The sequence below is a fragment of the Macrosteles quadrilineatus genome, unplaced genomic scaffold (genome assembly GCF_028750875.1).
Source record: "Macrosteles quadrilineatus isolate MER2022 unplaced genomic scaffold, UCM_ALF_1.0 Scaffold_9__3_contigs__length_116548681, whole genome shotgun sequence".
In the NCBI taxonomy this organism is placed as follows: domain Eukaryota; kingdom Metazoa; phylum Arthropoda; class Insecta; order Hemiptera; family Cicadellidae; genus Macrosteles; species Macrosteles quadrilineatus.
Window position 1 is genome coordinate 115,850,464 of NW_026542602.1, and position 14,075 is coordinate 115,864,538.

At 35.8% G+C, this 14,075-nt stretch overlaps 1 protein-coding gene across 1 annotated transcript in view; it reads right to left on the reverse strand.

Moving 5' to 3' along the window:
• Positions 1 to 14,075, reverse strand: part of LOC129002139 (DNA topoisomerase 2-like) — a 34,138-nt gene that overhangs the window by 9,528 nt on the left and 10,535 nt on the right. Inside the window, exons 10-23 of the mRNA XM_054429738.1 lie at positions 13,782 to 13,887; positions 12,680 to 12,870; positions 11,411 to 11,542; positions 11,018 to 11,228; positions 10,362 to 10,553; positions 9,699 to 9,847; positions 7,827 to 8,074; positions 7,435 to 7,507; positions 5,698 to 5,856; positions 4,979 to 5,134; positions 4,018 to 4,197; positions 3,063 to 3,220; positions 1,970 to 2,111; positions 156 to 380 (exon numbers count right to left, since the gene is read on the reverse strand). Coding sequence (XP_054285713.1) covers positions 156 to 380; positions 1,970 to 2,111; positions 3,063 to 3,220; positions 4,018 to 4,197; positions 4,979 to 5,134; positions 5,698 to 5,856; positions 7,435 to 7,507; positions 7,827 to 8,074; positions 9,699 to 9,847; positions 10,362 to 10,553; positions 11,018 to 11,228; positions 11,411 to 11,542; positions 12,680 to 12,870; positions 13,782 to 13,887 — 2,322 coding nt within the window. The remainder of the gene's footprint in view (positions 1 to 155; positions 381 to 1,969; positions 2,112 to 3,062; positions 3,221 to 4,017; positions 4,198 to 4,978; positions 5,135 to 5,697; positions 5,857 to 7,434; positions 7,508 to 7,826; positions 8,075 to 9,698; positions 9,848 to 10,361; positions 10,554 to 11,017; positions 11,229 to 11,410; positions 11,543 to 12,679; positions 12,871 to 13,781; positions 13,888 to 14,075) is intronic.

The window sequence follows — 14,075 nt, forward strand, 5'->3', positions numbered from 1 at the left end:
ACACCTAAATTGTCAAAATCGGTAAAGTATGACGGCTGAAAAAGGGATGTGAGAAAACCCTCACTGTATTAAGTAGCCTATATTGATAACCAATATCAATATCAATTCATCCAAGTTGGAGCTGTCAGTTACACTTTATGAAAAGAAGCTTTTACCTTCTCCAGAAGTACATCCAAGTCCTCAGTCCACAGATCCTTAGGTGTTTTGGCCTGCAGTACCCTCAGTTCCGTCTGCTTCTCATCTCTCTTGCGTAGTAACTCATCCTTCTTTTCCTTGGTTAGTGACCACATGGTCATGCCCAGCAGGTAGTCATAGTCCGGACCCTTGTCATCACTAGCTTCGCTCTCCTCATCCTGGCTATCTGCTGGCTCTTTCTCTTCCTGCAGATAGATTAAAGTACTTAGTCATCCCATCTATATGGATCAGCTGTAGCCTATTCAATTCAATTAGTTTATTAACAGCATAAACCAGTTTACAATTTAAAAGACTTAAAAATACCGTAGTGCAAGCATTTAACAAACCAACAAGATAACAGGTATACGTATAGTAGCAAGCAGGTACATTAAACACAAACAACTTTGACAATTGCTGTATTTACAATCTAGAATATACAAATCTGAGCAACATAAGCAGAGTGGTATGAAAGAAAGGTGACAAAAAAAAAGAGAAGAACAAAACTGCCTAAAGTAATGAACCAATCTATACTTGACGACTTAACAATGAAACGAAACAAAAAATCAGTTGGCATTAATAAGACAAGACAATGTGACTAGCAATGATAACGATAAAACAGTGGGGACATATATAATATTAAAGTTAATAAATATGAAAGCTATAACAAATAAGAAAATAAACAAAATTCAATGTGACTAGTTAAGATAACAATAAAACAGTGATGGCATCTAAGATCTGAAAGCTATAAAATTGTGATAAAATTATCTTTGGATAGCAATAACAAATGTAAACTCATTGCAAACAATTAAACTTAGCATACATAGGCTAACAGGAGGAGCACAACAATTATAACAATTAAATCACTGAGCTAAAACAACAAAACTAAACTCAACAGCAAGGAATCAAACAAGCATATAAACTTTTTATGAAGAATTGAAATGGATACAACAACTTTGAGATAAGGTAGAGTTAAGGCAACTTAAAAAATTATATTTTCTCTCTAAGTTTTTGTTACCGAGATAGTTGATGCAATATAAAAGATGCTACAGCTTACTATAAAACGACTTATCAATTAGATTTTATTAAAAAGTTGGCGTGTTTGACGGAAATCAGTATTTTACATAAACATTAAACACACTCTATCGAAGGATGATAAAGTAAGAGAAGAAAAGGAAAAAAAGAGAGGGCAAGGAAGAAATAGGTTTGCATATTACACCATATCACATAAGCTCATATTTCTTGGAATGAATACACAAATATTTGTTTAATACATTTAAGTTGTAACTGTTTTTGATTTAAACGTTAATGTAGGAATGAATTACTTACCCCATCCTTAGGTGTAAAGCAAAATAAAAAATAAACATTAGTCAACATGGGAAATGGGACTACCAGTGTTTATCTACAGGTGAAATGGATTATGAAGTCACTAAAATTAAATACCATGGACAAAAGTTTCATTCCATTTTGCGGCTTAAGCATCTGTGTTAATGTACTGTAACACTACAACTCCTACATCAAATCCAAACGATTCCTAGGGAGTTAAACCCATTAGCTGATTCTATCAGGCTGAACAAATGTGTATCTAGAATGGCACTTAGAACACATTATAACTAACAAATTCAAGAACAAACTTTAATATAAGTTACCCCTACAATTCTTTTGACCATAAATGATTGGGTAGGTAATATATTAATCATAAATGAACGTTACCACAACTTTTTAAAGTTATGCTATGTTGTAAAACGTTGCGTGGTGATTATGAAATTTTAAAGTGAACAGTTGTGATTAAACATACCAACAGAGCCTCCCTATCTTGTTTCAGCTTCCACCCTTTCACTGGGTCCGAGTCATACCCCTTCTTCACCAACTCCTCGATCATTGCCTTCTTCTTCTTGTTCTCAATTGTCAATATGCCGTCGCACTTCTCCACAATAAACCTGTAACACAAAAAAAAAGGTTACTGACATATTTTATATGATTACACTTTATTTGGGCCTCACATTTATTTTTCGTGTGCCTGGATTATTTTTAGTGTTTGATTTAGCATTAAAAATCTGATTCCACAGGATAATGGAGAAGAAGGAATGACCAGCTAGAGTTGAAGATTTGCAAGTTGGTTGAGATTTACATTTTACATTGTTGCTAGCCGTACAACAAAATACAAAACTAAGAAAATGAAAACAATGAAAAAATAAAAATACAACGTGTAGAAATGCACAGTGAAAAATCCACTGATGACCTATGCTATGGACATGGGACAGCACCTTAAGTACTTTTGTAAGGGTTAGTGGGTGTAGAGAGCAGGCCTGAAGGAGGCTGGCCAATGGCCAAACGGAGATAGTTAGGAGAGGAGAAAGCAATGACCTTGACTGGGTTATGTAGTGTGCGTTCTTAGCAACACAAACATAAACATCTCCTGCAACCGTGTAGACTTCATCATCATTGTCTTTCGCGATCATGGAAATGTGATCGTCGTCGTCTGCGATCGCGGAAAACTCATGAACATCTCCTGCGGACATGTAGACATCATCATCATCATCTCACGCGGTCAAGAAAATTTCGTCGTCGTCTTGAACATTCGCGGCTAAAGCAGTAATTTTCCAATTGCGCGGGGGGTATCAGAATTAACTTTAAACAATCGTTTCTCAACACCGATACCGATAGCGAGGGCTAAGTATCGGTGGTATCGAGAATCGACACATCCCTATTCAAAAAATTATACTCGCTTTACTCACATTGATTGAATATGATAGTTTTAGGGATTGAGAGAAATGTCTAAAATTTAGATACAAATAAAACAAAAGTTAGTTGTTTCACAAAAAAAAAATATAATGGTTTTACAAGTGAAAAACTGTTACACCAAATCTACTATAGAGATCTGTACATACCTTGCCTGGTTAGAGAGTTTCCTTGCCTCGGCCTCCAACATACCCTCCAGCCAAGCCTTCCTCTTGTCATAGTACTCCAGCCTCACGTTGTAGAACTCCTGTAGAATGGTCTTGATGCTATCATACTTCTTCAGCACACTGTCCCTGTCGAAGCAGCACTGAAACACAAACATGATAAACAAATCTTTGGAACATCATCAGTTGAGAAATTCATTAGACAAACCTGCTTCAGAGTAAATAACAATTAATTTGATTCTGTATGCTTATACCCTACATACTTAATTCAAGTCTAATAATTTGTCATTCAAAATTACAGAAACATGTGTTGAATAGTAATAGCATAAAATGTATACAAATAAATTTTACAAATATCATTTCTAAAATCTATACTTTAACAATATCATAGGACGTTAAATGTACTATAAAAACATAGCAAAATGAAGCTATTCATAGAATTACCTTAAAAATAATAATTAACTAAACCTAACTTAAAATTATACTTGTTATTTTAATGAATTTTTATTTTGGATTTGGATACCAGTGGTAGTTTAATGGAACAATAAAACGGATTTTTCCAGTAAAGCACAACTACCTCCATAGCCTCCTCTAATACAAGGCTGTGCCCAACGTTATGGCACCGCCGCAATCGCCGACCTACTCGCCAAAGCCCCTCCTTGATTGCAAATGTAAATAATCAGCCAAATGTTCTGTTATGCTACGACTATATTACGCCCTTTGATATAAAAACCTCTTCAAATGTACGGTTTACACATTGACGATCACGCCTCTAAAATTTTTGAGTATGTTAATCCCATTTTATTTTTTTTTTATTTTTAATGGCTAAAAAATAAAACACTTGTATATATTAGCATTGTGCAGATGCGCAATATGAATTAGTGCTAGAGTTCTCTCTTTTACAGCCTTGGAGGCTAAGTTGGCCTGGAGTGTTGCTGACCATGCTAGTGATGCTGATGGTGGTCTGCAGTTTGAATGCCTGATGTAGTCCCTCTGTCTCCAGTTTCACCAGACGGTCAGCTGGCATAGTCACCACAAACCTTACAGTCGTGTCTGTGTTGTACTCCTTGTAGTCGGAGATCACTGCAGGCTTCTTATCTCCTTCACCGTGAAGCATCACCTGCAAACACCATTACTGTTATTAATACTACACACATCAAGATAGTTTTATCATCATACTAATTGCCCATAAGATTTAAGATTACATTTATTTGGGATATTAATATTTATTAAAATAATTCCATACATGAATTTAGCTTGATTTAGGGTGTTCATTACCTTAATGGGTATGAACTATTTAGTTACCTCAATTGATTTGGTTTAGGGTATTTTATTTAGGTTTCATTTTAAAGGTACACAGCTTCAGGATTACCATAGGAATGGGTCAGTTTATAAATTCAGTTGACCGTTTTACCAGTAAAAAAATACGTATGTTTTTTCTAAAGAGAAAAAAACGTGTCCCGAGAATCTACAGAAAATGTAAAATAATCTTATGTCCCGAGAATTGACGGAAAATGTTGAAAAAATGTATGTTCCCACAATCTATGTATCAGAAACAAAATATTTCAACCATAGGTATCAGGCTCCCAAGACACTGTTTGGTCCTGTACAAAAAAGTCCATAGTGGGCTGGGCTGAGATATGGACTTCCTTCATGCTACAAGTTATTGAGTAAAATAAAATTTAAAGACACAATATATAACTTACTCATTAACAGAACCTTTATTCAATTTAAAATTTGTACACCACTTTAATTCTGAATATACTTTTGCTCATTGATTTGCAAGAGTTTATTTTACTGATTAAGTTTACAGTTTTTATGCTTAATATTATATATGCACATAGTATGGTTTTGACAATGCACCTATTCTGCGTGAATGGAATGTTTTTTGCAATGCTCACCTCCAACACAGATTCCTTGTATTGCTGGGTCCAGGTGCCGATAGGCAGTTCCGTGATCTCTAGCTTATCATGACTGATCACTCTGATCTCTCCACTACAGATGTAGCCTTCACCAAACGGTTCAATGTCTCCCTTGAAGTTCTTATACCAGGGGATCTGTGGCAAAAATAAAACATTTACACAATTAATTGTCAAACTATTTTACGTTCCAAATTGGGTAAACACATTTTTGAATTGGTATTTGGTACATAGATTAATAACGGAATGGCTTATTTTGAGAAAAATATTAAAGCCACTATCCATTAACAAAGTTTTTGTGAAAAAAACAAATTGGCGACTGTACAGGTAACTTTTGAGTTTAGGATTTTTTTACATGATGTTTTAGGAATTTGCTAAGAATGATACCTTAAAAGGTGGAGAGTTCTCAAACATTCTGTATAGTTTTATCCCAGAGGAATAAGGAGAACGTTCAATGGGGGAAGAGTTATGACCAGAGAATGTAAGGCTGTTCTTTTGTCTTGACTTGCATGAAAGTTAAAAAGATCAGGAACATATTTGTTAAATTTTGTCTGATGAATAAAACTACATTATGCACACTCATTGAAGAGCTGTTGTGATTTTTAAACGCTGTATTATGTATGCAAGTTGAGAAACTTATCGAATAGAATTATTTAGAAATAGGTAAATTAAATTACAATTATTCCAGACTTTGTACTGACCAAGTGAGGTGGGTCTTCGCCCCTCATCATGTTCTTGAGAACTTGAATTATCTCCCTGGGGTTGTAGTTGGGTATCTTGGTCATCCACCCTGTTCCGATACCACTCGCTCCGTTGACCAGAGTCATGGGGATCACAGGACAGTACCACACTGGCTCTACCTATAAAACAGTAGACAATATTTATTACATACATTATGATTAACATTATACATTATGAAGATTATTTATTTACTTACTCTTATTCAAAGAGCCATGCAGATCTTAGAAGATATTTTGCCACACCGACAAGCACCATAAAGGTTAACATTTTCAAACATTTAACTTTCTCATAAACACTAGTAAAATACACAAAACTAACTCGATCCAACTCACATTAATTGCTGTCATATTAAAAGATAAACTTTCATTACAACTTCTGGTGCAACTTATTGTTCTAATCTGCCTTTACTTTGTTCTGCCATTTTTGCTGTGGTCACCCCTCGGTTTTGTCACTTCAGGATTTATCTACACATGACTTTCTTCTCCACTAGAGAAATACATACTAATCCATAAATTCTGGCCAAGTACAGAGCGGAAGATTAAATAGGCTGGAAACAACCACAGAAAAGAGGAAATCTCTTCATAGAATATGTTACCAAAACGCCAGAGAGCAGAAAAGCATGAAGACAAAGATTAACATGTTTGCTACCCCAATAGTACACAATTTTTCATTCACGGACCAGCGACACACATATGCGATGGCTAGTCACATTAAAATAGACTGACGTCGCACATTTGTGGCAGTGTTCCAATGTTACCAAAACGCTCAGTTTATAATTGAACAAATATAAAACCTACAAAGGATAATGTAGCATACATACTAAATATTAGAATAATTGATAATTGAATGTATGATGAATAATTGATTGAAGCCATTTCAGCACACCCTAGGAGGGTTGCACACCCCGCTTTTCTATAAAGGAGGTGATTTTTAAAATCTATATATAAAGCCAAAAGTACCCATGAACTTTTGAGAAAACTACAAGTCACACCCCCATAAACCATATACTTAAAATCTTCGTCATGACGAGAAACCTTGCGCAAAATTAAATCCATTATTTCATAAGTTGCCCTATAAGGTCGTAATTGCTTTCCAAAGGGAACTTTCCATTTACCTAATGTTAAAAATACCTCAGCTGTTATTATTTGTTTGTATTCTGCTTTGTTTATTTCATCTTAACTTAACCAATCAATAGTTTTATTAATACTAATGTAGTAAAATGGGGTGGAGCCCGTGGGTAACAGCTAGTAATTTATAATAACCATTTATGTGTCCTGAAAAAACATAGAACGTACTTCTTTCCTGGGTTTGCATACAATTTCTGTTATCTCTTGATTATCCAATTCCTCAGCTAACAAATACTTCTCTATTTGCTTTTTACATCTCACATCTCATATAGCACTCCTTTCGCCGCCAAAGAAAACCACTCACTGATAAAATAATCGCAAGAAACAGACGCTTCTGGCAAAATAGCCCCGAGCGATAGACGCTGAGCGAATATTGCTAAGTGTCAGACGCACCAGTCGCTTCTGGCAAAACAGGTCTCAATAGTATTTTCTTACCAAAACTAAGTAAAATATGAGATTTTGTGGAGAAAACTCAACTCCTAGAGAGCTTTTTCAAGATATAGCGATTCAAAACTTTCATTAGGGCCAACAAATGGGAATTGAAGTAATCACACAAGAAAAAATGATTACCTTCTGGTTGTCATCTTTGAGGTACTTGAGCAAGGGGTCATCATGGGGATGGAAGATGAGCCTTGTGAGAGGGCTGAAACACATCATTTTAAAATATTTAACTTTCTCATATAACACTAATAAAATAAAATACACAAAAATAACTGGATCTAACTCACATTAATTGCTGTCATATTAAAAATCTTCAACAGAATATACAAAAATCTTCTTCTTAAAATAATCGACAGTTGTTTTTTTATCTTTATCTATATCACAGTATGAGTTCTATGTCAATTCTGCTCCATTACAATCTTTGGGTCCAATTACTCATACCAGGATAGACAAAAAACAAGAAATGTAAAGAAAAGAGAACCAAAACTCCCTACAATGAATTCAACAAGCACATCACTTACCTCATCATGGTGAAGATATATCTGGGACTGGCTGCGTCCTTGCCTCCCTGCAGCCGGGTGCCGAACTGACCAATGGGCTGTAGCAGGTTGAGGTTGTTGCTGCCTACAAAGTTCTGCGCCAGGTTGATGATGGTAGTCATCAGCGACATCTCACCATGGTGGTACGCAGAGTGTTCCGCCACACTGCCAGCCAGCTGAGCCACCTTGATCTCACGCTTGTCATTACGCTTCAGACAAGTGAACAGCACCTACACAAGCGGCAAAACATCTGTTAGCAACGATAACCAGGCAGATTCGCATAGTAGACTACTTTGATATTGATGTGAATATAAGGAAAATGTAAAAAATATTTAAGATACATTTGTGAAATTTCAAATGGTTTATTTTTGTGACCAGATTCACCGTGCACAATGAAACTTTAATCGACACTCCAGAATAATTTCCTTACACAGTAGAACTCGTTTCAAAAAGAATTTTCAGTTTCCGATTCACCGATTAAAATTAATAGAAAAAACACCAACATATATAGGAAAGAAATTGTTTAATAAATTGCAACCAAAATATAAAGATTTAACAAACAAAACTTATTTTAAAAGCAGCCTTGCCTCATTTGTTATAAACAAAATATTATAGTGTTGATGAATTGTTGAGTGATGGTAATTTTTCTAATTACTTAATATTAAGTTTTATAAAATAACACAAAAAACATTTCTAAGTCTCTCTGTGCATTTTAAGTATTTTAGATACCATTATGAATATGTTAACAATGTTTTTGTAGCTTTTGCTATTTAATGTGTAAAACGTCATGTGACAATAAAGATATATTTATTTATTTACTCTAACTATCTGAATCAATTGGGACCGTACCACATTTGATAGTCAAAAATTTAGTTTTTTACTGAAATTCAGAGTATTTTATAGAAAATAAAATAGGCGAAGTTGAAACAAGCTTTTACCACTGTGATGGCAGAACACGTTTGCTAAGATTTTGCTATAAAAAATTCAGCTTTAAATTGCTTAAATTCAGCCGTAAATGCGGAGGAGGATGATTGTTTGTGACCACGGGAGTGTACAAGACCACGGGAGAAGAAATTCAAGATTTCGCTGCAATCACAGAAGACTATAATGTTTACCCAAAGTAGCAAGTCAGCAAGAGGACTGTGGGAGATTTTGATGCGTTTACGGTTTCTACTTTCTTTGAAAACGGTTCTTATCACTGTAGTTTTAGGTTTTAGAATTCTATCTGTTAGTGATTAGGATAATCGGTGCTTCGGATGGTTGGAGTTTGGATAGTTGGAGTTTTACTGCAGTTCAAAACACTAACAAATGAAGACCACAGGCTAAAAACGTGTTCAGTCACACTTTTGATATTTTTCAGGAGAGCGTGATTGGTACTTTAATCTTGTGAACTTCACTACACTGTCCCTATGTTTATGAGAATATCTCTTGGGCAAAACACTTCTGAACCAACAAGTAATTTAACTTCCATAACTGAGTAAACTAGCAATATACTGATAGCTTATCACTTATTTAAGTCATCAATGCAAATTTTAAGCTGAATGTAGGCTAAATGCAGGGTGACCTGAGCAAGCTGTGTTACAGACTAAAACCTGGATGTCATAATCCAGGACATCTTGTCAAACGCCAAATGGTCAAGGACAGTTGTGTCCAGTGTCGAACCATCAAAAAGCTATCACATTGACAGTTCATAGATCAAACTGGCAACCTCTTGATTACCAGGCGAGACAAGCAGAATAACTACTCAACTACTCAGTTAATAATAGATAGTCTTATCTGTGGCATTTGGATGTTAATGGTGGGTTAAAATAACTTTTCAGCAACTAATTTCTTAAAATAGAAATTTCTCCTCACCTTTCTCGAACCGGGCTTGAGTCCGTCGACCAGGTTAGGAATGGATCTCTCGTTGTCCATGTTACTGAATAGAACCAACTCCTTGTTGATGAAGTCCTTATAAGATACCACTCGTGTGGTCTTGGTGTACAGGTAATCTTCGGGCAAACCTAAACACACACATACACTGTCACTACCATAGTCATTGGTAAATACTGAAAATTCTTTCATAATTAATGCATTGCTGAGGTAACAGACACAAGCCCTTGATCTTGCTTGCTTGTCTTGTTGATCTTGCTTGAAGTTTAACAAGTTTTTTAATCGTTTAACTCTAAGTTAAGGATGTAACATAGAGCACAAGGACTTAGGTTTTTATGATTTTTATGGGGATAACGTGGCTTACCTGAATGGGAAAGGGTACAAACTGGCACAAGAAACACAGCACTTTTTACCATAAACACAAAACAAGAATATTTCACTGCCACTGACAGCATTTTCAATTAAGGAAGAGAGAGTTTTCTTCAGGTCTAATGGTGGCCAAGGAGTTACACATAGGTAATGAGTTATCAGTGCAGTTAATTTTGGTATTGTACCCGCTCACCTCTTGCTTTGTTGATACGTTTCACACAAAGGTATAAAAGAATGGGAAGATTCAAGGTTAGTAAGAGGCTGGTTTGTTCTCACCAAGTTCCGCTCGCCGCTTGCAGTCACTCATCCAGTTTGTGAGCCACTCTTTACGAGAGTCGACCATCTTCTTGCTGAATGCCATCAGGATGTGCTTGTCATCATCCTCACCACTGTACTTGAACAGGATTCTGTGCCTCTTCATGTCAGAGAAATATTCTTTGGCCTCCTTTGATGTGGAGGTACCCAAACCTAACAAGAGACAGACATTGTTAAGAAATTGTACCGTTATAGGTTTTTTTATGATTATTCATTAGTGGAATTATAGTTAAAAATTAATTTAGCCTATATAATTGAATATATAATATAACTCAAATTAAAAAAAAAACAACGAAAACATATTGAGTAAACAGTAATAACTGTCTTAAATAGATCTGAAACATAGAATCTAGAAAAAGCTAACAACTTTTCTGCATTCAGTGATATACTCTGGCCAACAAAAGAACATGGAGAATCAGGCAAACAAATACACCAGATATGTCAGATATGGATACTGAAGCAAAAAGCTCACATTTAGATTTAAGATGGATTGGACATCAAGGAAGAAAAGTGGATCTATGATCAAACAAATATGGAAGCCCCCCCCCCAAAAAAAAAAAAAAAAAACATAATTTACACTCTTGCTAACCTTAGACGGACATGTAGAAAAACATTACCTTTGTAGTACTTGATCTTGTACGTGTGCCAGTTATCCTTATCTCTCTTCCATTCCTCAAACTCTGGTAGAGAGTAGAAACTAATTTCCTCTTTGCCCTTGGATGCCTTGATGATGGGAGTGATGAACTCCTCGAGGAATGGAAGCTTTAGCAGCGACGGCCAATTGGTGTGCAAGAAGTTTATGATCAGTCCTTTGATATGCGAGCCGTCCTAGAACACAAGAAGTTTTGTAAAGTTCATATGATCTTAGAGGAAATGATCTGGACGTAAACATGTTTGCATATCATAGTATTTGGCGGTTAAGCATGGTTTTTAAGCAAGAAATTCAACTTGAAACTTTTAAATTATCAGGTAAAATGTACACAAGAGGTGATGCTCTTGTTGGACCCTACCTGATCCTGATCTGTCATGATCATGAGTCGTCCGTAACGCAGCGTCTTCAGATCATCTATAGTCTCATACTTCTTCTTGTACTGCAGTCCCACAATCTTGATTATGTTGTTAATCTCAGCGTTCTCCAAAATCTGAAACAGATGACATAGTTAGTCTCAAGCTTAAGAATCGTTAAAATGTAGCAAAATCAAAAATAAATGTACTTTCTCCCTAGTCTGACATTATAGTTGATCATCCTAATACTATAATGCGCAAGCTGGAGGGTACCTATGTTTTTTTGGTTTTTTAGGAGAAATTTACAAAAAATGCAAAAAACTTTGAACTATATAATTTACAGCCTTAGATTTTGGGTTTTGCCATTCTGATCAAGGCTAAAAGACTATAACTTAGTAAATACTAAATTTTAATCATAATCGTCAGTGCTATTTTTGTTAGAACCATGTGTTTCAATTAAAATCACCATTAAAAAACTAAATTTCCACCAAATGTATCAAATACAAAATTTATCAATTGAATTAAGAACAAGCAGTACAATTTTTATTATGTGTTTTTTTTTTTATATTCAAACTTAAAATTGAACTTAGTTGAATGTGTCCCTTACAGAATGTGATAATATGTATAAAAATTATTTTCTTTCTGTTATTATATCAGTACTATTGTAAATGTAGTAACATTTCTCTCCAACCTAAACTCTGGAGAAATCCTCATTTGGGAGGGAATATCTGTGTTAAGTTGTATGTGTGACAATTGTGTCACTCAGCCCTTGAATCCTAACTTCCTCTTAAGTAAGCTAGAATTCTACCCTTTAAGAAAGTTGTGTGTGTGATATTGTGTCACTCAGCCCTTGAATCCTAACTTCCTCTTAAGTAAGCTAGAATTCTACCCTTTAAGAAAAAATCATCACAGCTTACAGGACGTGTTTCTCACGGTTTGGCTCAGTTGGATTATTTAACAAAACTCAGTAATTTACATTAACACACTTGTAAAGTTTATGGATGAATTTAACTATGTTCATTTTTTCCAGGATGAGCTTCCACCGTCACTTATTGTACGTTCATGGTTTTCAGGTGGCGACTATGTCAATCTACAAAACCACTTTGATTCACCGAAGTTTCGGCTTCGATTCAAGTGTTGTATCCTACTTCAGGGCGACTTGACTTTTACACAGTAGTTTATGACACATTGACTCGTTGCCCGATGACCACAAATCTACCTACTGGCTACAACTTTCACAGGGTCATGGAATGTCTATACATTAGTTCCCCCACCTGTTTATGTGTGGCCTCCCTGACGTTGAGCAGTTTGCCTCGCAGTGGGAACACTCCGTACTTGTCTCTCCCCACGACTCCCAGACCCGACACAGCCAGAGATTTGGCTGAGTCTCCCTCAGTCAGGATCAATGTGCAATCCAGGGAGTTCTTGGTACCTGCGTCATTGGCGTCCTCCAGTTTTGGAACACCTGGAGTAATCAAATTTTAGTTTAAGATTATTGGAGAAAATTTTAATCACCATAATTAAAAGTTTTCACAACATTTTAGCACTTGGAATCTGCAAAGATTGCCTGATTGTAAGATTTTTTTTTTTTTTTTTTAAAGAGGTTGGCGGCTTCTTTTAACCTTGCATTTGCCCGTCCACATAGACTAAGTGCCCGTGCGTGGATCGTTTACAGCAAAGCAAGGAGTGAGCCGGTACAGTACAAAGGTGAACTGTACTGATAAAATGTTATCGGCAGTGACCAGGATCCGAACCCACGACATCGCTGCCATGGGCCCGAAGTCCGCGACGCTACCGACTGAGCCACCGACTCACTAAACCACTTACCACTTTTGTAGCCATTACGCATGATGACGATGACGTTTCCATGACCGTGGGAGACGATGATGATATATACAGGGCCGCAGCAGATTAACAGTATTTTCGTCATTATTGTCATTTGCAAAAAACATTTACTCAAGACCTTAAAAACTAACTCAAGGCAGGCAAAAATCCGACCACAAAACTCTCTCATAAATCAGGAAAGAAATATAAATCCACCCCTGTCCTGTCCCGACCTAAAAGCAAAGTCCTGTCCACCCCTAAAAATGATAATATTCGAGATATATTTTCCAAAGAATCTAAGATAATACATGTTGCCTCTCCAAGTGAACTATTACATACTTTTTGTGTGCTTTTGCCTTAAACTTAATTCTTAAGCAAGTTATTAGTGGATAGCTTTTTCTCTTATGCTGAATTCTGAAGCCGAGAGATTTTTCTGCAGAAAAACTAAAATCATTACAACAAATTCTTGAATACAACTGATTCATTGTTTAGCGCCTTCCCTTGACATTAAGGTTTAACTACAGTAATCTGTGTGTACAGTAATAAATATACCTTTGAGCTTATTCTGTTTCTTCCCACTGCAGGCTTTCTGCAGCTGGTTCTGCTGTTTGAACTTGGCCCAAGATAATACTGCCTCAATTATACCACACTTGGTTACCTGAAACACAAGTACAAATGTTAGAAAACCACTGAGTGATACTAGTACCACACAATCATTTAGCTGAAGATTCATGATGAAAATTGGAAAAGATATGTTTCATATTTTTGTAAACATCCTATAAAAAAAATCATATCCTGTTCATCACAGAAACTAAGTACAGGTAGTTGGCTCTCTCTTGCTCAATA